This window comes from Ruditapes philippinarum, unplaced genomic scaffold (genome assembly GCF_026571515.1).
Source record: "Ruditapes philippinarum isolate M1 unplaced genomic scaffold, ASM2657151v2 ctg101_1_1_1_1, whole genome shotgun sequence".
NCBI classification, from domain to species: Eukaryota; Metazoa; Mollusca; class Bivalvia; order Venerida; family Veneridae; genus Ruditapes; species Ruditapes philippinarum.
This window is the reverse complement of record NW_026857073.1, coordinates 158,448-185,090: the sequence shown is the minus strand read 5'-3', so window position 1 is coordinate 185,090 and position 26,643 is coordinate 158,448. Positions and strand designations below refer to the sequence as shown.

The following is a 26,643-nucleotide window of genomic DNA, read 5'->3' as shown; positions in this document are numbered from 1 at the left end:
ATGTTCATGAAATATTCAATAGTTTTTAAGTGAGCATTTTACCCTGTGAAACAATGATGTCAGAATAATGTCAGTTCTCATGAACTGTTATGTAATGTTAGATATTTCCTGGAAAAAGAGGCATTGTCTGCTGTTTGAATGTTTGTTCCAATGTTTATTTAACCTTTTCCCTTATATAAGCGTGTTTCGACGGCTTTTTGTCCCCCTCCCCCTTTTTGAGGCCTGAAACAGTTAAAAAATGCCCTATTTAGGCCCCAAACACTGTCTTTTGTTTGAGAAATGTTGTTAAAAAAAGTGACCATTTTTTCGGCGCCGTCCCCCATCCAAATATAACATCAGGGGGTTGCCAGAAGGGGGATGTGCCCCCTTCTGTTTGGGGGGTTTGAAGCGGGGCGGAGTCCCCCTCATCGCCAAGAAAATTTTGGACTTGTGAGAGGCTTAAAATGACCCCAGGTCGATCATAAGGTAACGTGTAACCAACGCTGAAAAGCCTTTGACTCTATCTCAATCCCTTGAGAAGTTGCAGCACTTTGAAATAAATTTTGATGGAAAAAATCGAGGCAAAAAAGTGATTTTTGGCAATTTTGAGATGTCCCCTCGTTGCCATGGTAACAGGAAATTAAAGACTGAGCATGTCGTTACAAAAGCAATGGTCCAGTCAACATTTGTGCCAAGTTTGATTAGTATTGCAGCATTTTTCATAGTTTCATAGCAGTTTGAACTTGTAACAGGAGGCTTTTCAGTGAAAATGGCCATTTTTCACAATATGCTCATGGGGGAAAGGGTTAACTAAAAAAATTATAAATGTTACAAAACAACAATTTTTCACCAAAATTAGGTAAACGACCACATGTTAACATGGAAAAACTGGATTTTGGGCGATTCCAAGGTTTTTCATCATTTTTTGTTAACCTTTTCCCTTATATAAGCGTGTTTCGACGGCTTTTTGTCCCCCTCCCCCTTTTTGAGGCCTCAAACAGTTAAAAAATGCCCTATTTAGGCCCCAAACACTGTCTTTTGTTTGAGAAATGTTGTTAAAAAAAGTGACCATTTTTTCGGCGCCGTCCCCCATCCAAATATAACATCAGGGGGTTGCCAGAAGGGGGATGTGCCCCCTTCTGTTTGGGGGGTTTGAAGCGGGGCGGAGTCCCCCTCATCGCCAAGAAAATTTTGGACTTGTGAGAGGCTTAAAATGACCCCAGGTCGATCATAAGGTAACGTGTAACCAACGCTGAAAAGCCTTTGACTCTATCTCAATCCCTTGAGAAGTTGCAGCACTTTGAAATAAATTTTGATGGAAAAAATCGAGGCAAAAAAGTGATTTTTGGCAATTTTGAGATGTCCCCTCGTTGCCATGGTAACAGGAAATTAAAGACTGAGCATGTCGTTACAAAAGCAATGGTCCAGTCAACATTTGTGCCAAGTTTGATTAGTATTGCAGCATTTTTCATAGTTTCATAGCAGTTTGAACTTGTAACAGGAGGCTTTTCAGTGAAAATGGCCATTTTTCACAATATGCTCATGGGGGAAAGGGTTAAACGTTGAGAGCAAATGACAAAAATGACAGGTGCCTTTTTGGCCAGCTTTATTAGAACTAGGCCAGCCCTAGCACTCAGATGCCCTTCAGTACATTATTTCAGACACAACTGGGCACCTGAGTAGAACAACTAACGTTTTGTAATCTAGCTGGAATAGAGAACTTAAAAGCTTTAGATTTGTTTTCTTAAATTTGAAGCATTTTGATATTCAGAAAGTTTAATTCTAGAATATAGATTCTAAACTTTTCTGACATAACTAGAACTGACATATCACAATGCTGAATAAAAGATGTATTATGAACTATGAAACAAGAACGATAAATCATATAATATAATAAACTATGTTCTTAGAATATATGATCTGTGGAATAGACAATAAAATGTGAAAAAAACGGGCTCTTAATGAAAATGTTTGTACAAAATAAATAGAAAGGTATGCTATGTCAGCTTGTTGTAGAAGATGAAAAACATCATGTCTATAGATTATCCACATTGTTGTTACTGATTAACAAGAGGTTAAACATGTTATCCATGCCACAGGGGGGCAAACTGGGTTTGTGTGCCAGAATTCTGTTTATAATTGAAACCTGGGTACCAGGCTTGAGCCCCCTACCGGTCTGACATGCATGATACGTGAAGTGTGGAATTACTGGAGACAGGTACTCTGTGTGACCTGCTGATACAGAATTTCGTGTGACATTGAAAATTTCTTCGGTTCCTTCATCTACATCTTTGTCAATATTAAATGTAAATGTCGTCTGCTCTGTATATAGAATGAATGCATATGATTTGTTCATTTCTGAATCGTTTCTTTTCAAATTTACAGGTAAAAAAGATTCAAAATGATCTTTTTGTCTAAAATTTGATTAATTTTATCTCTGTATATCTTTCATCATACCCAGCAAGTTTTAATTTTTTTCTGGGGAATATTTTGGATGTATGTTCTTATGTTGCATATATAATAAGTAGAAAACAGCTTGAGGATACATCTGTTGAAAATTCGGATCATGGTGGATACCTGCTTTGCTGTAGGTGCCTGAAACTATATAGCTGCATGCCAGGATCAGTTGTCCATAGAAATAGGCCAATATTTCTGATATAGGCCTGATGCTTTCAGGTGTGTTACTATGGTAAAGTACACTGTTCTGTACTTGTTAAAAGACAGTATACAGTGGAGAAGTTGTTGGTTTGAATCAGAATCAGTGTTATGTAAATTATTGTCTGAATCCAGATGAGGATTATAAAAGTTATGTCCATGCTTGTTTTTCTCTTCTTTTATTTTGGCATTACAAACTTAGTGGATCTTAGTGCCTCTCCGCAAAGGAATTGCGGGTTGAATCCCCTGCTGGGGTTTGATCAAGGTTTCTAGTTGATCCTCATTTGAGCGGTTATCTTTAGTATGATTTACAGACATGAACCTGTTTTTTATACATGCATGAATTTTTTTCAGCTCTGTTTTGGAATATAAATTAGTAATTTAAAAAAACAAAACATTTTAATTGCTATTTTAAGACTTTTAGTTTGAGTTTTTGTAATAAGCTTATCAAGTTGATTTTTTATTGGATGCCAAATTTCATTGTTTTATAAGACCTTTCTATAATTTTCCTATAATATTTCCCAGCCAATGTTACAAGTGTGTCCAACATTCTTTTGCGATATAATGTGAAATCAATGCTTTTACCATAAAAGACACAATAACTGGCTATAGCAGTAAATTTTCCTCGAAATTTTATCACAAAACAAGCACTTCTAAAAGTCCAACCTAGCGATAAAATTGAATATTATCTGATCTTGCTATATAAGGTTTCTGTGAAGTTTGGAAGATGTCTGATAACTGGCCTGCTCATGGGATTTGAATTTTCTCCCTATAAAAACGATAAAAAAAAAAAGCATGTGATTTTTTTTTCTGCGCTATTTTTCACCCTGACGGTGTAACTATGACCCTTACAACACTGGTTTTTTGTTTTGGCTTGGAGGAATGACATTTTTCGATAATTTAATTTCCAACCCACAAAGATTGTTAAAATTGAAAGAAAGAAAAAAGGAACTGAAATAAATTTTGCCGTCTGCTTTTTCATATCCTAATGAAGCAGAAGGTAAGCTGAAGCTGAGATTTTTCAATTAGTTTTCTGTTTTTTGTAACAGTTTATGAAAAAGCCTCTTGGATGGGTCGTAATTTTAGAGAGGTTCGGATATTAGCTGGGAAATCCATCTCCATAAAGTTAACAGAAACTCTTGTTGTCATGTAAACAATAGTAATGAACCACTTTGTATATTTGCTTATCTGTTTAGTTTTTTGGCAAACATTTTTACACATGAATTAGTCTGTAAAAAATTAGATAAAAAAGTTTTATGGTTGAGTAGGAACTGTTTACAGAAAAAAGGGAAATCTTCATGGGAAAGTGAATCTGTTAAGAAAATTAGATAGGGCATAAATGCTTGCAATTTATGCTGAAGATTTTATATATTGCAACAAATAACAAGCTTGACTTTCATTCATTTAAAATAATACTGTATTTTTTTCATTACAGGTGAAGGTAATGTTAAGGGTAGTTTCAACCAATCACCATGGAGATCAGGCAGCTTCAGTTCTAAATATAGATACACGTAATAAACAGGTGACAGTCTATGACCCGGCAGGAAGTGGCTATGCTACCAGTCTGGCTCACAGAAAGGCGGCCATGGCACCAAAAATGTTTGCCTTTGATGGTGTATTTTCACCGGACGATTGCTTGGTACGCTAACTTTGTTTTTCTTCAGGTTTTTAAATGAACGTTTTTACACTGAGATTATTAAAAATTAAGCTTATATTTTAGTTACATATACATTTCAGGTTGAACAGGTACCAAAAATCTTTTTACCAAAGGGAACACAATAACAGAAATACATGTCAATATACTTAGTAAACAAAAATGAAAAGAAAACAACGTAAGAATCAAGATATTAAAATACCTACTGTAAACATGTGAACAAAAGAAAACATGTTTTCGTTTGTATATTATTACTTATCTTATTCAGATATATAGAGAACAAAGCGAAATAAGAGCAAAAAGGGACAAAGAAATTCTTATCTTAAATCAATTAACAAATACATAGAGTGAAATAAAGACATAGATATAATAATAACGGAAAGATAAACTTTTGATTCTTGCAATTCATACCCCATATGTAAGATCGCATCTATATTATGAGACAATTATGACGCGACGTCTGCGGTTAAATGCAAAGTCAGGTCATGGGAATTGTGGGGTTTTAAAACATTGTGTGCACTGAAATTTCATCTTCAAGAAAATTAATTAGAACAGTGTTTAGGTGCTGCCATGTGAGACAATATTAGATATATGATTAACTGTTGCTGGGTGGTTTTTAAGGCCAAGTTGTAATTAACAATGGGTTTCTAGTTTAACTGTTGAAAAATTTAACTTATGGTATTGACTTGTTTTTGGAATATCCAGTATTGGGTAAAGGCCCCACTTGGGGACAGTCAAATCGTAAAATCCCTGCTAAGTTATTTCATATTGCAAGTTGTAGTATCTTTCGCACGCCCATTGGTTGGGGGAGGGGCTAAGGCATGGCAGTCACTATTAACTGATGCATAACATGGTCATTATTTTTTCAAAAAATGAACACATTAAGAATGTATCTTATAATCTCTTCATAATTAGTACTTCATTTATAATGATTTATATACAAAATGTAAATGAATAACCGGCTACTAGCCTTTGCCGTTCCAATGACGGAACATTTGTTCCAATTTATGTTTGCTTAGCCTGATATTTTATAAGAAATACTGTAGTTTATATTCTAATTAAATAATATTGTAACTTTCACATTTAATCAAGATACCCTCTGTCAGAGATTTCAAACTTGATAAAAACTTCTCATGAATTTCCGTTAGAAAAACATTTTGAGAGGAAATGTATAATTATGGAATACATGTATATATAATTGAATCATTACCATACATTGAGACATAAACATACACAGTTAGCTTCCATCGTATTTTATGATTATTTAATTCTCAGAAACATAAATTCTCAAGTCAAGTCTCTACAAAATCCCCTATTAATTTCCCATCAGTTATAGAAGATTATGCAAAAAGCGTCGGCTTAATTACGTGTCAAAAAATTTTACATGTATTTTTTACATATTCTCCGATATTTTTCGTAAATGCGTTAAGTTATCCACATGAACCGCTGTGTTTATAGTCATACGTACAAATTTTACAAAATCCTCAACCCGCAACTTTAGGTTGGTGCGTGCAGTTGACTTTAACATACGAGACATTTTAATTCTTTTTAAGATATTTCTCTTTTGATGAAGGAACATCCCAATTTTTTTTTCTTTTCTAAAAAGGATATAAATTATTATGATGGAAAATTAGGCTAAAGTTTGTTCCATCCCCAGGGCTTTTATAGAAAGATCATAATAATAATTGTCTAATAGGGACAACTTAAATATTTTTGTTCACTCATTCTAATCAAGACTGTTGAATTGGCTAATTTATTCAGGTAGTGAAACACTTAACTTGATATGGTGCTGTTCAAATTGTATAAAACATCACAGATAATGTATTGACTTGACTTTGTTAATGCCTGTTGTTTAGTGGCTGCTTTTATTATTTAAATGTAAAAATTATTTTTATTTACAATGGAAAAGGCTCTAATTTCAAAACCAAAGCATGAGGGTTGTTGTACATCAACCTGTCGACATTCCAACTAGATACTTCAACAATCCCTATAGTCTTCTTGCAGATAATGAAGTCTATTAGAAAATAGAAATAGTGATCGTTTTTGCTATCTGTCTGAGAACTTCTGTTGCAAAATTTGTATTTTCAAAGAATATGATAAAAAAAAGACTTTCCCCCTAAAAATTTAGCACCATTTTCAGACAGTATTAGTTTTACTTCAGTATGATACGGCCGCAGACTTCCATAGTAAAATATTTCCATCATTACTGTCTCTCTTTAACAATACCGCAAATTTGCTAAATCCATTTGTTATAAACATATTTATAACCACAAAATCTTGTACACATTTATTTTATAACGTAAATGAGCAGTTACGGGTGAAATAAACACAGAAATGTATGTATTTTATAGTAGTATATGTCTGCCAAAAGGTAATTTGGATATTGTGAATTTCTTTTACTATAAATTACCAGTAAAAACTAGATATAAATGAATCATCGTATTATGATATGTACATGGGTATAAAAGTAAATAGTTGCGATATAAGCTGCGGGTGATTGTCATTAATACAATTTATAGCCCGATGTTAAACCTTTGCTAAATCAGTAACTTTTATAGTCATGAGCGTAGTTCATGTGTTTCATTGTTCTTTTATAATATCTGATCTTTTTTTGTTTACAATATAATGTATTTAGAAGATATTTGAGTTTATTAAAGGGAGGTAATAAGAAATTCTTGATAATTTTTTTTTTAACCTAGTAGTAAGAAAGAAAGTTGAAATATCTGTGCCAGATATGCAGGAATATAAAATATAGTAACTAGAGAGTATTGTAGCATAAAGTTATGCTCAATTTTCTTGTAGCATTATCAAAGATGAGCTGTATATACCTATATAACATGAACCTAATTGGGATTCACACATTTTTTTAAGAGTTGGTAAATTTGGTGGCATAAATTGTTCACCCTGCTTCTACTTTAAAAATTACACCCTGTTTTAAAACTATGGTGGGTGGGAGTTTTGAAAACTAAATTTAGGCAATGTGTTTGGCACGCACTGACATGACGTTTATCAAGAGTTTTAATTTGTGTTGTTTCTAATGTGTTACTATTGTTTCTTTCAGACGGAGGTATGCTCCAGAAGTTTACCGGAAATCATTCAGGGTGTGGTAGCAGGTGCTGATGGCTGTGTTTTTACTTACGGCTATTCTAAACTGGGTACGTTGTTTATTACACGCTGTATGTTAAAGCAGTATCATTATGTTCTTGAATATTTACATAATACTTAATAGCAATAAAGATATGGGGAAGGAAAAATGGCGCATTAAAGCTCCCACAAGTTTCCTTCACAAAAATCAGAGTTATTGCCCTTAGTTCCAATCAATATTTTTAAAACAAATTAAAAAGAGAATGACAATATATATCGCCATTTTTAACATAGCAACTAGCTTATTAAAAAGTATCTTTGAATATAAATTAGCCCTCGATATACTTAAGTAAATCCATTTCGCCTATACAGATAAAATATTATTTTGAGTATGTAATGAATGATTATTTACAACAGAATGAATGATCTTAGACATGAGATTCTACAGAATACTTTGTTATATTTAACAAATACTTTGTTGTGTTGATGGTGCTATGCATACATCAATAGAGACTGTTCATAAATTTGTGCAAAAAACATAGATGATGGTAGTACTGTAAAATCATATGTTGTAACATATAATTTATTATGACATGCCTGTATGATGGGAACATATTATCACTGCAAAAGCTGTCAGTATTTTGTTTATATACCGTACAAGTGTTTAGAACTATTTTCTATCAAAGAGAACTTCTAGTGTCTGGCATATTTCCTTGGGTAAGAACAACAAGTGAATATTGGCAGGCATCAATAACAGTTTTCCGATCTCAACAAGTTTCTCGAAACAACAATAATTGGTCACAGTTTACCAGAAGTCAAGATTTTTTCCCTTGTTACTCATTGTAAATTTCATGATAGATGACAAGTAGAAAAGGTCCTTGTGAATTAATTTTGCTTCATCACCGCCAAACCACATAATACTGTTAGCTCCGTTCAGCTACTGTTTATTTAGTGGAGTTGTGAATTGTTCGTGCCAATCATGTGATTAGATTACAATACAATCCTCATTTTGTTGAATTTAATTAATAAAAATCTCATTCTTTGTAAATTGGATTTGTCCTTTGAACGCCATCACAAACATCTCTTTGAAAAATTTGGACCATGTCTTAATGTACAAATAATAAGTTAACTACATGTTTGAATCATTTCCTAGGTCTTTTATCGATGCTCGTTGAGCAAGCCTTACAGCGTTGTCTGTGCAGTCGCATTAATTCGTGCAAAGACATGAAAATCAAATTTACTGTCTCCGGTGTTCAAATTGAAGGACGACTCATTATTTTGATCATTCCCCAACAAAACATACCAAATTTGATTACTTTCCAATATCATGCAGAAGCTTCTGGGAGACCTTGATTGTGTGAAGGAATCTGGATCTTCTAGGAGGCTTGTCAATTTATGACATTCATGGTTTCTTGTCAAATTTGTATAGGCTAAATTAATCTGCTGTTTGTCAGAATTGTTGTCAGTATTGTATCCTATTCAGTTTTATTACCATGTCGCTCATGTTTTTAGTGGGGTTGAGTCATGTTATAAAAATCGACTTCTTCCCTGTAAGGAAATTCAAGCTTTTCAAATTGTATTAGCGTTGTCCTAACATTCGTTCCATACTAACTATCTATATTGATCATCAGGTTGAATGATGTAATTTCTAAAAAATCTGGGAACAAAATTAGTCTGTATTATTATGGCCAGCTGAAGAAAAAATACTTTCAAACCTGTCTTAAAGACCACCTCAGACCCATTTTCAATTTTTGGACCTTTTTACAATTAAAATAATTATTCAGGAAAAACTGAGTGAGCATCTGATCTGAAATTTAGCACACAAGTTATTGCTATAGACCTTCATCAAATGGAATATTAATCTCGAAAAATTATTTCTCGTCTCGTCATCTCAAAAAAACCTCAGTGAAGTCCCTTTAAGATTAGGTAAAGTCATGTTTAAGATAAGATGGCAAAAATAAACTTAACTTTAAAATTTTAATCCTTGGTTTTATAAAGTTTAAGTAAGGTCAATCTAGAAGGGTTGTTTCGGAGATGCTGTGACATTAGGTTTGTCAGTATATGTTATATCGGGGTAAACTTATCTGGTAATTGTGTTGGTGATATTTCTGAAGAAAAATAAAAAAAAGAAAAATAATAAAATAGCGAATGTTAAGCTAGGGAAGAACCATCAAAGATTTTAACAAATTTGCATTGATATAGATTTTGTATATTTAATTTTACTTTTACATGCAAAGCAATCATTTTTGGTGATTGTTTCATGCAATTATAGATCAGTTCAATATAATCACTCCCTAATTCTTTAATGCGTGCCCTAAAAGCGTTCATTTTTCCTATGCCTTATGAGTATATCTTTTACATTAATACTTTAATTTGCATATAACTTACACAAACATGGTATTTTGGCGTTGAAAACCTAGAGAAAAGATGTGAAATTTATGTAACTAATAACCAGTTTTCAGCAGATATCTTTGTAAGAGTCCATTTCAATGTGACAACTTGTCAATTTGCCTGTTGGTCTAATGACGGGCTGCCATCGTGATCTGGTGTCAGGTTACCCATAGTTCCTCCGATAATGGAATCGTGCATGCCATATTCGTGTTGTGTCATATAAGGGAGACAATGTAATGAGAGGTCTTCGTGACAGTTATGAATAGGAAGGCTGTACGGGAAAAATTAAGAAATTGTATATTTTCTGTTTTTTGTTAAATTGACGATAAAGAGAATATTCCATGTGTCTGTCTTTTCTCGTTCTGATTTTCTTTTTTTTTCCCTGTAAACAAAGCAAATAAAAAAAGATGAGTTATTAGGTCGTACTAAGTTTAATAAATCTAATTGGAAATGGGCATGAAGTTTATATTCATTTTATCATTTGCTTGTCAACAGTTTCCATTAATCAGTAGCAATTAAAGGCAAACAATTTGAAATGAGATTAATGTAATAGGGGACCCTGATTGTTTGCTGATTATTTGCTGAATATCGAACACCCTTCAACTAAAAATGGACTGTGCCCAGTTCAAAGCAGGGCAAGACCGGCAAGTCCATTTCAAATACTCATTGGGTTAATACAGATGATGTTATTGCGTCTGCTTGAATTTTGATCATTTATTTATTTACTAATTTTTAGGTAAGACATATACAATGGTTGGTGAGGACTCGACCAGCCAGACACTGGGTGTTATACCATGTGCTATTTCATGGTTGTTCAAGGTGATAAATGAACAGAAGGACCAAACTGGTGCCAGGTTCTCAGTTCGAGTTTCAGCTGTGGAGGTCTCTGGCAAACAGGAAGTTCTCAAGGATTTGCTAGCCGATGTTGCTCAGGGTAAGTTAATGTGTGAATTTTATCTCAGTTTTGTTTTGTTTCATGGTTCTACTGCCTTGAAAAGTTTGTCATACAGCCTTAGCCATCCCTATCCCCTTCCCCACAAATAAAAATAAAACTCTATTGCCAGTAAGTTAAACTTGATACTGTATATAAATCATCCTCTCTATATTAAATTTTCATCACTTTTAAAACAACAGTGTGTGATTTTACTTTGATGAACATAAGTTTCATTCTTTTTCATTTGGACTGACCATAATTTGTCCATTTAATTTTTCAAAGATTAATAACTCTTGATTTCCAGCATTTATATGCCACCAGTCATACTATACTTCATTGCAGTTTGACCAATCTATAAATAGTTAACAAGTTTGATATTAATCCCCATAGATTAACAAGGGACTGATTCAAGTTCACAAATTGAGTGGTCAAGCAAATGAAAAGTTTTGAATTATTTTACCAGTTCTCTGGACTTCGCCTTTTACTGATAAATGACATATACATTCATAAAATATGTTCAACATTCTATGTAAGTCATTTTTGATTGATAATATAGGAAATGAGGGAAGCAGGTCTATGAGAGAGGAAGAAAGTGTAGGGAACATTGTCTGTAAAAAATCTCATTAATCAGTGTCAAAAGCTCATCTAGCAATGAGTGTCACTCAGTTATGACCAGTATGTTCACTATATCATATAATTATGTAGACAATATGCAGCTATTGCATAGAACTGACAATCCTCTAGATATACCATCATCACTCATCTTTCGTGAATGCCAAGATAGCCAATGTCTTGTAGCTCTGGGGGATATTCGGGGATTTACTGTTAACTGCTGGACAAAACAGTAGTAGATACAGGATAGGCAAGGTCAGATAACCTTACAAAGGTCATCTTTTTAAGCATAACACACAAAGGCATAGTGGCATGTTTGTACAACATAATTTGAATTCAGGATGACACCTTGGATAGTAGCTTAGGTGGCATTAAAATTATCGGTGATTACAAATTAATTGTCTATCAGGCCAGGTAGTCAGGTGTAAAAACTAAGGTTTTTGTTACTATTGGATAGAAAAAAGTTTTGTGAATTAGACGTGCCATGTTCTTCGCCTTTCTTTTTACATACATACTAGAAATATAGATAAAAAAACATATTGAAAGTTGTGAATGGCATAAGATTTTTCATATGATTTTTCATATATACATCATGACCAATTTGTCAAAACTCCATTAAAACCTGCCGTTCAACTATGTGTTAACCGCAATGACACAAGGGTTAGATATATAGTAGATATATGTACTAGCGATCTCCAGGAATGTAGTTTTAAGGGTCGCGAGGCCAGATTAGAGGCGGCAGGAGTCTGTCGGAGGTGGGAAGTGTCAGCAAAGAATGGTACACTAATTGCCGGATAATTTGATTATGGATCTGTACATTGGATAGGGGAAGAACGGAAAAAAAGCTAAAATGAGCTGCGGAAAAAAAGCTTTTTATAACTCATTATTTAAGGCCGAGAAAAATGTTACAATGCATTAGTGCCAAGATTTTATAGACATGATTTGAAAAAGTGCTGTATCGAGATTTGGTGAAATTGTAGATAATTCCTTTTGGCATATATCTTGTATCTTAACAGAAAAAAACTGAAGTTTCTGCTTTCTTGTTAATTTAAATGAGTGTTAGGGCAGAAATGAATTGGAAACCTGGGGGGATTCGTCAGTCAGGGTCAATGGTGGGCGGGATAAAGAGGTTGAACAATTCAAGTGTCACTACACTCTAGGCTAGATGTAGGTATTTATTGTCTATGACTGATTGACAGTTTGAGTGAAAACAGGCAAAACATGCATTTTTTGTACTTATTTCACACATATTTAAGCAAAGAATATGAACAATTGTTTAAGCTTTTATGCATCTGTTTTAAGTTTAAGCCATGTTCACCTTATTACACAACAGAGGTTAAGAAAGGAAATCGTCACATAATATATATCTTATCATATTTCTTATGGAGTAAAAACTGTTCCAAAAGTTTGTTAAATTGCCAGAAATTTTCTATATTAAGATGTATTTTGTTGATATGCAATTTGTATAAAAAAAATTCTTTTTGCAAAAATTCATTTTAAAATAACTTTTTTTGGGTTACACTTGCTTGCCAAGTGATATAACTCTGGCTAACATTTTGAAAGAGTTCAGCCCCTTTTGATACTTGTGGAAATTGAATTATTACAATTGAATACCTTCATAGGTGGTTAATGTGATGCTCAGGCCATATTTTTGTCAAAATGCCTGTTTAATATTAATGCCTATGAAATTATAATTGATGACTTGTTGACCTTTTTTTTCTAAAAACAAAACATTGTGGTTCATTATTTTTCTTTTGGGTTTTTCTTTCTTTTTCTTTTGTTGCAAATATGCAAAATGTGTTTTCTTTTGTTTCAAATCTGCAAAATGTGTAACAGTTCTGACCTGTGAACAACAATGATAAATATTTTGACAAAGTAACAATCGTTTAGTAATGGTATTGGCGGGAAATCAACTTGCAGCCAATACAGATTCTTGTATCAACATCATTAGGCTGGTCGTGTTTTTATATGTAATCACTGTTTTCATCATTAACAATTGAGGTACCAGTCTACCTAGGTGGTGGCATCATTATTTTTGACCTTTCTGTCATACCATCCTCAAATTTTTGGCTGCTGATCTTGAATTTTTGGTGTGAATTTCACAAGGAGGTTAGGGGAATTAGCTAATCACTGTTTCACTTGCTTGAATGTGCTCAGTAAATTCAGTAAGGGAGCTGTTATTAAAATGTTTATCATAAATTTCTTTTGATTTCACGTGAAATTTATTAAAGTGATTTAATGAATCTTTGATGGATTATATTAAGTGGGTACAAACTTACTGAACCTGGCAGTTTATAGTGTTCTAGTTGGGCTGGAAAAAGTTTTTAATTTTTGTAATAGCCAATTGTGCTAAAATTTAACCCAAAAAATCCTGTCTCTGAATTAGTGTAGCAAGAAGTTAATGTAATTTTATTGATTTTTTGTCTTTTGAATATTTACTTAATAGAGATTGTAAGCACTAGAAATCCTTTGAAATTGATGACTTGATAATTTTCAAAAACTTTTAATTTTGTCTACATATTATTATTATTATGGTAAATCATCATGCATTAGGAATAACTGTTGTCATTAGAAACAATTTAAATGTAGATTGTTGTTTATCAAATTCTTCAAGTTTGGCTGGGAATAGAATCAGCTAAGAGCCGCCGTGCCAGTTTTTTGTCATTGATAAATACTCATTGTTATTTAATTGGCATATATGATATATTATGTTTTCAATACATTTATTATCACATATTATTTTTGCCTTTCATCATTGATTTTGGTATTACACTATAAAAAAACTTGATTCATGATTAAAAGATAATTACTGACAAAAAATGAGGTTTGAAAATAGTGTAAGGAAAACATTGTCATAATAATAATGCATGTTTTACTACATTTTGTAATCAATCTATTTTTAGGAACGGAGACTGGAGTTGGGACGGCTCCCGGTGTGTATCTGAGAGAGGACCCAATATCTGGTACTCAGCTTGAGAACCAGTCAGAGCTTCGGGCACCAACTGCTGAAAAAGCTGCCTTTTATCTTGATGCTGCTCTAAATTCTAGAACTAAAACAGGTAATTGTAAAATTATATATATTTATACCTGTGTATACTAGGCTGCAACAATGACTTAATTGATTATGGTACCAGTACATAATCAGGCAAACCTGGCCATAATATGTGGACTCAGGCTAACCTGATTTTCTATGGAGGCTTACAATAATCGGTATTGTTGAAACTGCTTAACCTTTACCACAGTGAATACCTTGAAATGACTCATCCGTCTCTCAGTTCGAACAAAACCATTCATCATTTTTGGAAGGTTACAAAATAAGTACTGACTGAATAGCGAACAAAATACCGACTGAATAGCGGCAGTGCAGACCATGATCACACAAAACGGGTCAAGTAGATCTAATTTGTCTTTAACTATATATCTATATTATCTTCATCTAATGTATTGATACAACATTACATATGTACATTTGTGTCCTTGGACAACATATATTTCTTATATATATATATATCATTTGTCATATGATAATTGAAATATCTGTTAACGTTATTACAGAGGAAGAGAGCCGATCATCACACTTGTTGTTTACGCTACATGTATACCAGTATCGTGTAGAGAAAGAAAACAGAGCTGGTCTTCCTGGGGGTAAGTTATTATACCTTTCTTACATTAGTGGGGGTAAGTTATTATACTTTCCTTACATTAGTGTGCTGCGGCTTACCATATAACATCTGCCGATCACTTAATTTTAGTATCTATGTCATGAAATCCCTTGATCTAAAAATAGACTGTTCCAAATTAAAAAGCCGGACAAGTCCATTTACATAATTCAGCAGTATATTTCTAAAAACAACATGGGAGCGTAGATTTCAAAATTGCAATATACATTAATAGTTCAACACAGCCTTGTCAAGGAGATCAGAACCTACACGCTTAAAAAGTTAAATTAAGCATCCTTGGTTTATATAACTTACGTTATTTCTGAAAACATTTTTCCTGTTTTCCTTTAAATTTACTTGTTTTCCTTAGAAAAACTGATGATATTTAATTCAATAATAATGTGGGGAAATGTATTTATGACATACCATAGAGATCTGGTCAGGTGCTGTAAGATTTAATGGATGATACCTGGTTCATTTAATAAGCTACCTGCTTCTAACAAACACAGATTACACAAAATTCCAACATCTTCTTACATATCTTATTAAGTCGACTAAATTAGATTTGCATTTAACAGGTGCAAAAACATCTTGTCTACAACAGTAGTTTTTGATGAAAACTAACGCAAAAATTTAACTATGATTTATTGTTGAATCATATAAACAATGCTAAGGATGAATTATATAGATTGATCAGACTAAATTATACTTTTGTTTACAAATCTCATTAACAAAAAAAAGAACTTGATGTGTGTTTTTGCATCTATGTTTTTGAAAATACAATAATTATACACAATTTTGAATGCTTTGCGAAAACTATAAGATTGGAGATGAATTTCACTATTTCATTTTCATCATTCTTATGTATACTACAAAACAATAGCATTTTTCATCCTTGATAGTAAAAAAAGGATCCTTGTAAGGAAAAGACACATATTATTTTTACAAACATTTTGATTATTGCGTTGATTGTAACTGATTTCGAGTGAAAGGTCATGGAATCTAATTTCCCTTCGTAGACGTCTTGAACTGAACATGATTGTTCTGAGTATATAGATTCTTCTATTGAATAAAGAAACATATCCATTTTGTATGCGCAACATATCTATGTTTTCCTCGTATTTATGTATTCTGGCATAGCTGTTTCTGACAAGACGGACCAAAGGGCAACTCCCCATGGACAAAGAACTATTACATGACATTTTCAAGGAATGATCAGAAAAGATCCCTCAAGGAATTTTTTTCTGAATAATTCATCGTTTGTATCAATGACTGAACAATTTATATCATTGATATGTCTTGTTTTCTTCTCACTGCTGTGGTTTTATGTATCTTGCTTGATATTCAGTTTAGTATTTACATGTACGAGAACTTCATGTGATGCTAAGTGTTTCAAAAAAATAGATGTTTTGATGGTATGCTTATTTGGGGGGTAAATTCTAAGAATATTGAAATAGATAAGCTAGTCTTTGTGTGAAGAATAGAAAAACAGGTTATCGAGAATACTTTTAAAATTGAATTTATTTTATCTTAACTTAAATTGGCATCTTATACTGTCATGTTCTGGCAAAAACGTTCCCGCTTCTTTCAAAGTTTTTCATTTTTTCAATTTTCAGAAATAATTGCTCAAATTTTTAACCCTGCATTAGTTAAATGCGAACCACACTTCCTATTTCTACCTATTAAACATAGCTGTTGAAAAACACTGGCTGAACTTTGAGCCATGTTGAAATTCCTTCCTTTTTTTTAAAAAAAAAAAGAAAAAAGATGTATGCTTGAAATAAGATTAAATCATGTTTCGATATGTATAACAGATTTATACAAATTGCAGCCTGTTTCTGTCATTAATAACTTCCTCCTCATGTCATTTTTCATTCAACATTTATGGGGCTTATCAGTTACAAAATTTACTACAAAATATCTGATGTTTGCATGTGGTGAAATTAATGCGATACGCTTGTAACACAAGTAAAAGGCGAGAAAGAACTAAGTCAGTATTGTGTTAAGTCGTTCAGATTGCTGTAAGAAATTAATTACTCCGTACTTAAGTCTTTTTCATTACTGTGAAAAATGAATGAAATAAATTGCCGAATTTCCCACGATATGACAAAGTTAGACAAGCGTGTGTCAATCCCTTTAGGAATATAAAAAGTTTGTTTCTACCCACATAAATATAAAAAAACTTGCTGCTTTTAGTGTTTTGTGGTTACGTGTTATGTAACATTTGATGTTATGTTTTTCTGCTGCTCCCTAAAAAATACTATAAATTATAGAAATGTTTACCGGAGCCGGTCGTTCAACTCTTATGTGTACTTGGTAGAATAAAACTATATTAGAGATTCAAGGTTAACCCTTACCCTGCTGGGACCCAATGATTAGCGTTTACCACCAGTGTAGAGCCAGACCAGCCAGCACATCCCTGCACTCTGACCAGGTTCAATACTGCTGATAGGTGAATTTTTGTATGTCAATATAATTATTCCTAAAACTTAGAATGGACTGTTCCGAATTCAAATCAGGGCAATTCCATTTCACTAATAAGTGTAGAAGTAAACCCCAACTCATTAGAGGAAGTTGTTTCTTCTACAATTTTGCATTTGTTAAGAAGTTGTTTCTCCATTTATATTTCACATTAGCAGAAGGGAATTTATTTCTTATTTCATCTTTGCAAATAGGGAAGTTACTTTCGTTATCATTTGATTTGATTCTTACAATGATTGCTGGGTTTGTGGTGGACAATTTTATGAAACGATTTGTCTAAAAATAACATGTTTAACCTTTAGAAAAGCTGAAGGTCACATTAATCTTGTCAAGATTGACCATCTCTGATTTTACACCTGTTTGCTTCAATTAGATGACTATCATAATCTGATAAACATACTAAGTTAACACCCCTGTATGTATAAAGTTGTATTACCTCCCTTTATATTGATTGTTTATCTATTTTTAATCTTGTGAAATCTAATTACATGTAATGGACAATATTAAGAATCTTGTAAATTACACTTGCATGTTTTATCTGTGTATCTTTTACAAATTTACAAAATTAAATATTTATTCTGAAAAAAATTAATGATTCAGAAAAGTAAAATTTGTAATGTTGTCAAAATATAATGTTAATGCAATCAAAATTCAAGATTTATTAAGGCCTAAATAAAATGATATATCTATTGCTTTAAACAAAATTGATTTATATAAGTATCAAAAAACATATTTAAATACAAAAATATCTGAATACAAGAAATTAACATATAAATTCCTGAAATGAATGGAAACAAAATATTGTTTTATATATTTTAAAAAATGTTTAATATGGTCAGAATGCATCAGTGGCATATTTCTCTCCCTGAGGGATGGTATCACTCTGTTAATTTCAAAAGTAAATCAAACTCTGTTCTCTTTTTTTTATTGTAAAAAAGAGAAGACAGGAATTCTTAAATTATATATTTGTTAAAAGAATCGGATGAAATGACTGTGATAAATCATGTCTCATATAATGATAACTGTAAGTAATTAAGTGACATTGATGTAAAATGTCAGTGAGTACTCCCTTGTCTCTAGTGGTCAAAGCTTGCAATGAACTGGACTTAATCGTTTCTTTTGTCCACTGTCCTTGAGATACCATTACTAATACACCTCGGAGACAATATAAATTGATTCTGCCAAGATTTTAGAGGAATTAACTAAACAAGGGTTAATGGCCATTACTGTAAGTAGGGCATTAGGTTATTTAGCTTGGATTTACAACAATTTTTCTAATAAATTCTCAAAATGATCTATTCAGTCAGAGAAAGAAAAAACAAATGTAGATAATCATCCCTTCTTTTATTTAAAGTCTACATTTAACTAATGAGATAAAAAAAACATAATGTTACCTCAATGAGATAAATGTGATACTAGAGATACCAGATGGTATTAAAGACTATAAGTCACCAGAACAAAAAAATAAATTCACAGCATGCATGGGCCAAAGATTTAAACCTTTGACCCCACTGTTTGATTCTTTAAGAATTAAGTGGGATAGGAGAAGCTTTTGTAAGTTTAATGTAATTTGTAACAGTTTATCAAATAGTAAACTGGTAGCCCATGGTGTCCATGCATGATTTTTGCTCAAAGATTCATTAGTAGTCTGAATGGAGCCATATTCGCACCAAGACATTAGATCATAAAAGTCTCCCTATTTCCTTCTCTATAAAACATCAAATACAGGAGGAAGATGAGTATCGGAAATGAACGGAAGCTGAAAGCATTTAACAAGAAAGACAACTTAATTCAATTATTTCTGCTCAATGTACAAGCTGTTCTATTTCCCCCCCCCCCCACTGGAATCAACACTTTTAACAACAAGTGTTTTAGTTGACAATGTTTTCTTTTTTGTTCCTTTTTTTTTACTAAAAATAATTTCATGAATGCTGTAGTTATAACAAGATAACATTGCTGAGAATTGTTCTCATGGTTTGTGGTACATGAGAACTCTTTGATACCATATCAATTTATCAACGAGAAGGCTGCAGCGACTCTAGGTTATGATTTTGTACAGTTATTTATTGTTTATGATCCCTTTGAAGATGTTCCGCCCTGTATGTTTAAGGGTCGAAACTTGTCTAAACTTGTCTAGGGATAGCGGTACTTTCCACTAGGAGTACCAATCAGCGAGAGCCCTGCTTGACTACACACATGGTGCCGAAGCTAAAACTGTAATCATGACCTGCATTTTTCTAATTTAGAACATATGTTTTAGGTGAAATGAAATGTGAACATGAAAAGAGGCAGAGAAAAAAAAATGTCTCCCTGAAAGACTTATTTGAAAAATGAGCATTTTTTCAGAGAATAGTTAGTTATGTGACCCCAGATAGCCTTTGATGTCCCCTTTTTAGCACCACTAACGCCAAATTATTTATGAGAAATGAGGGAAAGTTTAAATGTATCCCAGAGTGCAGTTTATTACTTTAATAGACATATATAAGTCTGTGGTGTTGGTTGAATTTGTGTTATGATAAGCTATGTTATTTAATAGTAACGTTTGCTCCTTCATAACTTTATTATAATTAGGAAAATGTATAATTATATATTATAATAAAATTCCTTCAATCTTTTATAGATGGTACTCTAAGAATAAATTAAAAGATCTAGTATGCAGATAATTCTGTCACAAAGAAAATAATTGTTGTATATATGATGTTGTTGTTTTTTTCGTTTGTTCAAAATTAGATTTTGAGATTAATAGCCCAAGGCATATTAAATTTTATTTATCAGGAAAACTTTTCACTGCCTCTCTTTGTCTAAACATGTGAAAGTGGAAACATTTTGTTTGTTAACATATGAGAGTTTGTGTCTCTTGCCTCGGGCTACCAATTTTAAATTGTTTGAAGCAGTTAAGTTGTATAAAAACCCACTTAAGAATTAATTGTCTGAAACCTTCAGAGCTATGATATAATGTAAAAGACAAGCTTGCGATACTTGTGCTGGTAAGTTTTACACGAGTGACGCTCATTAGTTTTATACAGAAAGAGAGACTTCTAATTTAATTTAATATGTAATTGCATTCAGCCACAGGAGCGGGTGTGTGTGTATGTGCATATTATAATTCCAAGTCTATCTTTAACTCTAGATTCCATGAAATTGCTGATTTTCGAAAACTCATGAAATTACTCATATGAACAGTCAAAATAAAACAGGGCCAAGTGTGTCTCCTTGTGGGACGCCAACTTAGCCATGGAACTTACATTAGGTATAAGAGAGTGATAAAGATCAGACATAAAAAGGTATCACTTAACAAACAAGGGTCTAGAGTGCTCTTGATTTGTCGGAAATCTGTCAGTGAGGTTGTTGCGGTTTTAGAATCGGTGGGTTTTCTGGTGTGAATACTGCATGCTTAATGCTCCATGTTCCAAAAAGGTTCTTCAGTGTAAAAAGATCAGTATGATGATGTAAAATGAATTTGGGAGATAGCTAGGAATTATCTTTGGATTTTTTTATTATAATTTCTTACTGTGACAATTCTGCCTTGATTTGATAGGTAATGTGAACATTATAGGCAAACATTATAGCTAAACATACTGATTATGTTTTAAGATTCTATTTTAGTGAGCATTTTTATAGGGCGATTACAGACGTTCCGAAAAGTTACTTCTTACAACATAGTGTGATAATGTTATTTGTGCCCTGTTGGAAGTAATAATAATATATAATCAGTAAAAAATAAGTAAAAAATTAGGATATTAGAAATAATGAAGTTTTATATACATGTATATTGAAACTTGTATTATATGACAAAAGTTATATTAAAATATCACAAACTTTATTTTCAGTTGCTGGTGGTAGAAGTCGCCTTCATTTCATAGACCTTGGAAGTGCCTCGAAGTCCAAAGACCCAAATAACGTAGCTCTAAGTCTTTCGGCATTAGGGAATGTGATAATGGCTCTCCTCAATGGTCAAAGACATGTACCTCATAGGTAAATAGTTTTCTTAATTAGTTATTAATAAAATATTATCTGTCCTAGTTTTATTGTCTTTAAAAGTACCAGTTTTCATTAGTAAATGCTGTGAGTTCGAATCTCGACAGGGACTTATGATTCTTTCATGTGAGAAAGCTATCCAGCTAGCTTATGGAATTTTGGTGGTTCTACTCAGGTGCCAGCTTGTACCTGTAGAATGCACAGAAGAGCACCTGAGGTCTTCCTCCACCACAAAAAGCTGGAAAGTTGCCATAATGACTGACCTCTTCTGTCCTGGTGTGACAATAACCAAAAAAAAAAAAAAAAAAAAACAAATTGGTTAATATGACGATACTATTATGGTTAATTACATGCATCTCACTATTTTTGACAATTCTATTTTAATAAAGACTTAAATTATTAGATTTGAAATAGAAATTCATGGTTTTTATTAATAATTGGTTCAAATCTGAGTAATGGAATGTGCCTTTCATGAATTTTCTAGTTAACATAATAGGCAACAGTGTCTATTTTTACAGTAAGCTAAATAAAAGTTAAATTGGAACACACTTCATCACCAAAAACAAAACAAAAATGATTTGAAAATTCAATTTAATAAAAATGTGCTTTTCAATGAAAAGTAGTTATTTCAAAACAAATGGATTTTTTGAAGTGAGCATTTGTGAAAAATAGCCTCTTATGATTCAGAATCTTTAAATTAATTTAGAAATTCATAAAACATTCTATTTCTAGAAATTTCTTATTATATTTTAAATTGAAAAATTGATTTTTTTCACTTTGAGGATACTATAATTAAATACTTGACTAAATGTCATTAATATGTCTATAGTACATCCTATGTCTCTCAGCATAGACAAAGTCATTAAAATCTGTCCTGTATGATCATGCCTGGCCCCTTTTACTACCCTGGGGGCCAGTGAGGCAGGAATTTTGAACAAATTATGTAATCAAGGCATGTTTACAGTGTTATAATTTGACAATTATGTATTTTATCTGTTGGTATCAGCTTATCAGTATATTTTAATTTTTTTTATTGCAATTTGAAATATTTTATTGTGTGTCATGATATAAAAAGCAAGATGTTTTAACATATTTGACCATTCTAGAAAAAGATACTATAGAAAGAATAGAGTATTTTTACAGTATATAATAAATGTATGGATAGATAAATTACTATATGTAACAATGTAAGTGCAAATTTTGTATTATGTAATGAAATTAAACAGATAGATAATTGTACATAATTATTAGATAAAACACATAGTTCCATATTAAACAGTAAGCATTTAAAAGAGAAAGGGGCAAATAAGAAGGGAGATAATCTATTGTACCCAGGAACTAGTATGGTAATTGTTTTTACTGGAGTCTCAATCTAGACTCATACTAAGTTGTTGTTATTAATACTAAGTTGTTGTTATTAATACTAAGTGGTTGTGACTGTACACTTTACCTCAAAACTGATTATTTTACAAACAATTATAACTTTTTCAATTCAATTTTGATAGAAAAGAACTTAGTTTGGGAAAATGTCTGAGATTGAATTAACTTTAAGTGTTGATGTCAAAATCTGAAAGCCAATCAAATCAATGGAATATAATAAATTCACCTTAGTGCAATAACTGAATAACTGCTCTTAAATTTAGAAGTTCTTATTAGGTTATTGCACTAAGGTGACAATATGTAATTTTGAAGATGTCACTGGAAAAAAAAAAAGATTTCAATTCTTAAAGGGACAATATCAGTGGGAATCCACATTTTGCTCAGAAACAAAATTTAATAATTTTTACTTCTTTAAAAAAGGTCAAATGTTTAATAATGGGTTTAGAGAATGTTAGATGCTTGTTTCCTGAAGAAAGTAATGGTAAATGTGAAATAATTTGTCATAAAAGAAGCAAAATGTAAACAAAGTAGAATTTTCACTTCCATACAAAATGCTTTTTCACTATAATTGTCTTTATGGCCATAAAGCAACCAAAGAAAAAGGTAAAAATGAGTATGAGTAACTTTTAGGGTACTATAAAAGTACACCAAAATTAAAACGCTTTTGAGAAACAAAAATAAAAGCATTTCTGAGGCATAATGGGCTTTAATATATAATATGTGATTTTTGAATTTTTGTTTTCAAAAAAAAAAAGTTATGGATTGTAAGATAGGCTTACCATGGAGCAGACAAAATGTTATCGTAGACTGGCCTGTAATTCCCTTGAAATATTTCCTGTCATTTTAGTCAAAAACGGGTTATTAATGGAATTTCATATTAGCACGGCAAAATATTCCAAACAATTCCCATTGGATTCACATACATATTAGAAGGCAGAAAAACGCAGTCATTTAGAAGATAGGGTAATACATCATACGCTGAATATATAAAATGTTCGAAAGTTTTGTTCTGCCTCAAAATTTTTAATGGAATTTCGTAACTTTTGTAATTGGAGAGAGAAAATTGAATGACGAGACATATTTTGGCAAAATTTACCATATTCATTGTGGGTTCAATAATCCGTGCCAAACTGGAATCATAAGATACTAATGTGTTAATTATTTGTATTGAATATTCCATCTTGTATCAAAAATTTTAAACCGTTTTAAAGAGGTTTTCCTTTTTTTGTTTTGCTATTATAAAAATCGCAAAATAAATCTAAATAACCAGTGAATGTGATTTATACATGTATTTATAATTTTATACTCTGAAAACTAGTTTCTAAATGTTTGTACGGTAGATATCGTAATTCTGAGATGTCAAACCTGCATATAATGACCAGTTTTATGGAGTTTGGAAAGGATGTTCTTAATAATATATGATAACTGAACATAGGTTTTTGGGCTATATGTTTTGTGAAAATATAAGAGAAAAAAATATGGGTTTTATCCTATGACAGCTTGTCTTTAGAATATCTTATAATCAGAGATGGTCTTTTAATTGCAGGTTTTCCTGTTCTGATAAAAAAATAATCTGATTGTGGGTAAATGGATTTAAAACTTCACAAAAATAAACAAGTGTATACAATACATTAAAATATATTTTCATTGCCATGCTTTTAATTCCGAGATTTTAATTCTTTCAAATATACTGCCTTGCCCTGCAGGTTTTATCTTGTTTCCTAAATATTGTACACTAATCTATGCAATCTGAGATAGAGATTAAATATGCCATTAGAATATGTCAAAGCAGTTTCATATTAGAGTTTAATGTATTTAGTATAACATGCAGGCCTGGGACTCAAATGTCATGAACTATGAGATAAAATGGAAATTTTTACGAACAAACATTGTTCAAAATGTTACCATGATTTAAATATTGTCTCATTTGCAAGTTCAGTTGTTTCATCATATAAAATTGAAAAGGAAACAGTGTTTTTTATGATGTTTGATGTGCATGTTTAGGAAAGGATGGCTATATCTCAGCTTGTAAAGAAATGCTTTTACATTTTTCTGATTGTAAATTTTCTGGTATCAAAGAAGCTGAAATTGTATGCATATTAGAAAGATCTTATTTAAGCTCATAGGAGTTTTCTCCCTTGATTTTCATTAAGAGAACTTATAAATGATTTAACCCAAAGAGAAAACTTCAACAGAAAGAAATACAAGAAAGCAGCTGCTGCATTTTATTTTGTTTAATATCTAGATGTTCATCAATTTATGTTATAATGTGCATGACTTCACAAAGTTTGCTGTGGTTTTTCAAAGATATTTCTAGTATTAGGTGAATACCAGCTCTTCAAAGATTTTGAAACTTTTAGACTGTGATTTTCTTTATCTGATCATTTTGATATTTAACGAACATACAAAAAATCGACTTCACAGAAACACATCCAAGAGTTATGTGTTCATTGAAGATCACTGATTGTTTGGATAACATGGAGTGGAAACATTATAGATAATTGATGTTGCGATTTATTCTAGTAACAAAATGGTGCGTGTGTGCGTTCACTTGTTGTCTTGCCTCTAAATAAAGACTAGATATCTGATGAGTTTTTGTGCCATGAAAATAACGTGTAATTTTTTAAAATGTTAAAAAAAAACTTAGAAATTGTTAGTACCGTAATAGTTAGGACAATAATGTATTATGACGTTTGTTTCCTGTGATATTGCTTGAAAGTACATTGTTTCAATGACGGGTCTTATTTTCTCCACCGATATTGGAAATTGAGAAGTTGTTTCAATGAAAGGTCTTATTTCCTCCACTGATGTTACAAATTGAGGAGTTGTTTCAAAGACAGGTCTTATTTTCTCCACTGATCCACTTTTCTCCACTAGAAATTGTAAAGTTAACATATTATTGTCGGGGAAAGAGAAGTAAGTATTGTATAATAGGATGTCGGGTTATTTAACTTAGTCATTTATTTATTTTGAGTGCATTACTGTTAACAAAAACTTTTACTTCTTTCAAACAAAAATTAATACTTTGAAGACCTGTTGCATGCGAATTCTTTCTGACTTGTATCATAAGGAATAGTTATATAGCAAAAAAAGAAAAGAAATATTAGACATACTTTCGTATTTGTAGAAATTTCCCCTCATTATATCATAGACTTGTAACAACCACTGTGAAGCTATGTTAACAGACCTATGTTACAAACATTAAAGATTTTTACAAAACAGAACCAAATGTCAGACCTTTGTGTATAGAATATAAAAGAATATATTACCAACCTCACAATCATAGTCTGTGGTCAGGCCCACAAAAAAATCGAGTGTTTGCAAGTGGTTATTATTGCTAATTTTTTCAACTGAATCATTGTACATAAAGGTTACATTATTCTCGTGTTATGTTTGGTCTGATCACGACTATTATAGCTTTTTTGTTATCAAACTAAATCAATTTTGTCTTTTCCAACAGGTTATTTACATCGGTTATCATAGTGTTTATTAAGTCGGGGAATTACAAGATAATTTCATATTCCCCGTAAACATCAGAATAGGTTCCAGATGCGAAATCTACGCCCAGTCTCCGTAGTGTTTGATTTTTTGGATATTTCTATATAATTGTTAAATATCGTCAAATGAACGGTAAATTGGGTTATGATGTTTTAAGTTAATAGTTTGGCCTGCGGGAAGTTCGGGTGATTGAAATGAACCAATGTTACATCTATTTATATTAACATGTCATTTAACGCTAAAGATGATAGGTAAAGCCTGCCAGGCTTATTTGACTCATGTATGTTTAATTATTTGGAGGCATTACCCGAGCATATACAAGGTAAATTCCAGATTTA

The 26,643-nt window shown here is 32.0% G+C and overlaps 1 protein-coding gene across 2 annotated transcripts in view; it reads left to right on the top strand.

Annotated features, from left to right (window-relative positions):
• Window positions 1-26,643, top strand: part of LOC132748674 (kinesin-like protein KIF26B) — a 252,423-nt gene that overhangs the window by 214,127 nt on the left and 11,653 nt on the right. For both annotated transcript variants that reach the window (XM_060738285.1, XM_060738286.1), the window contains exons 8-13: window positions 4,070-4,273; window positions 7,350-7,443; window positions 10,500-10,697; window positions 14,213-14,368; window positions 14,865-14,954; window positions 21,280-21,424. In XM_060738285.1, the coding sequence (XP_060594268.1) occupies window positions 4,070-4,273; window positions 7,350-7,443; window positions 10,500-10,697; window positions 14,213-14,368; window positions 14,865-14,954; window positions 21,280-21,424 (887 nt within the window). The remainder of the gene's footprint in view (window positions 1-4,069; window positions 4,274-7,349; window positions 7,444-10,499; window positions 10,698-14,212; window positions 14,369-14,864; window positions 14,955-21,279; window positions 21,425-26,643) is intronic.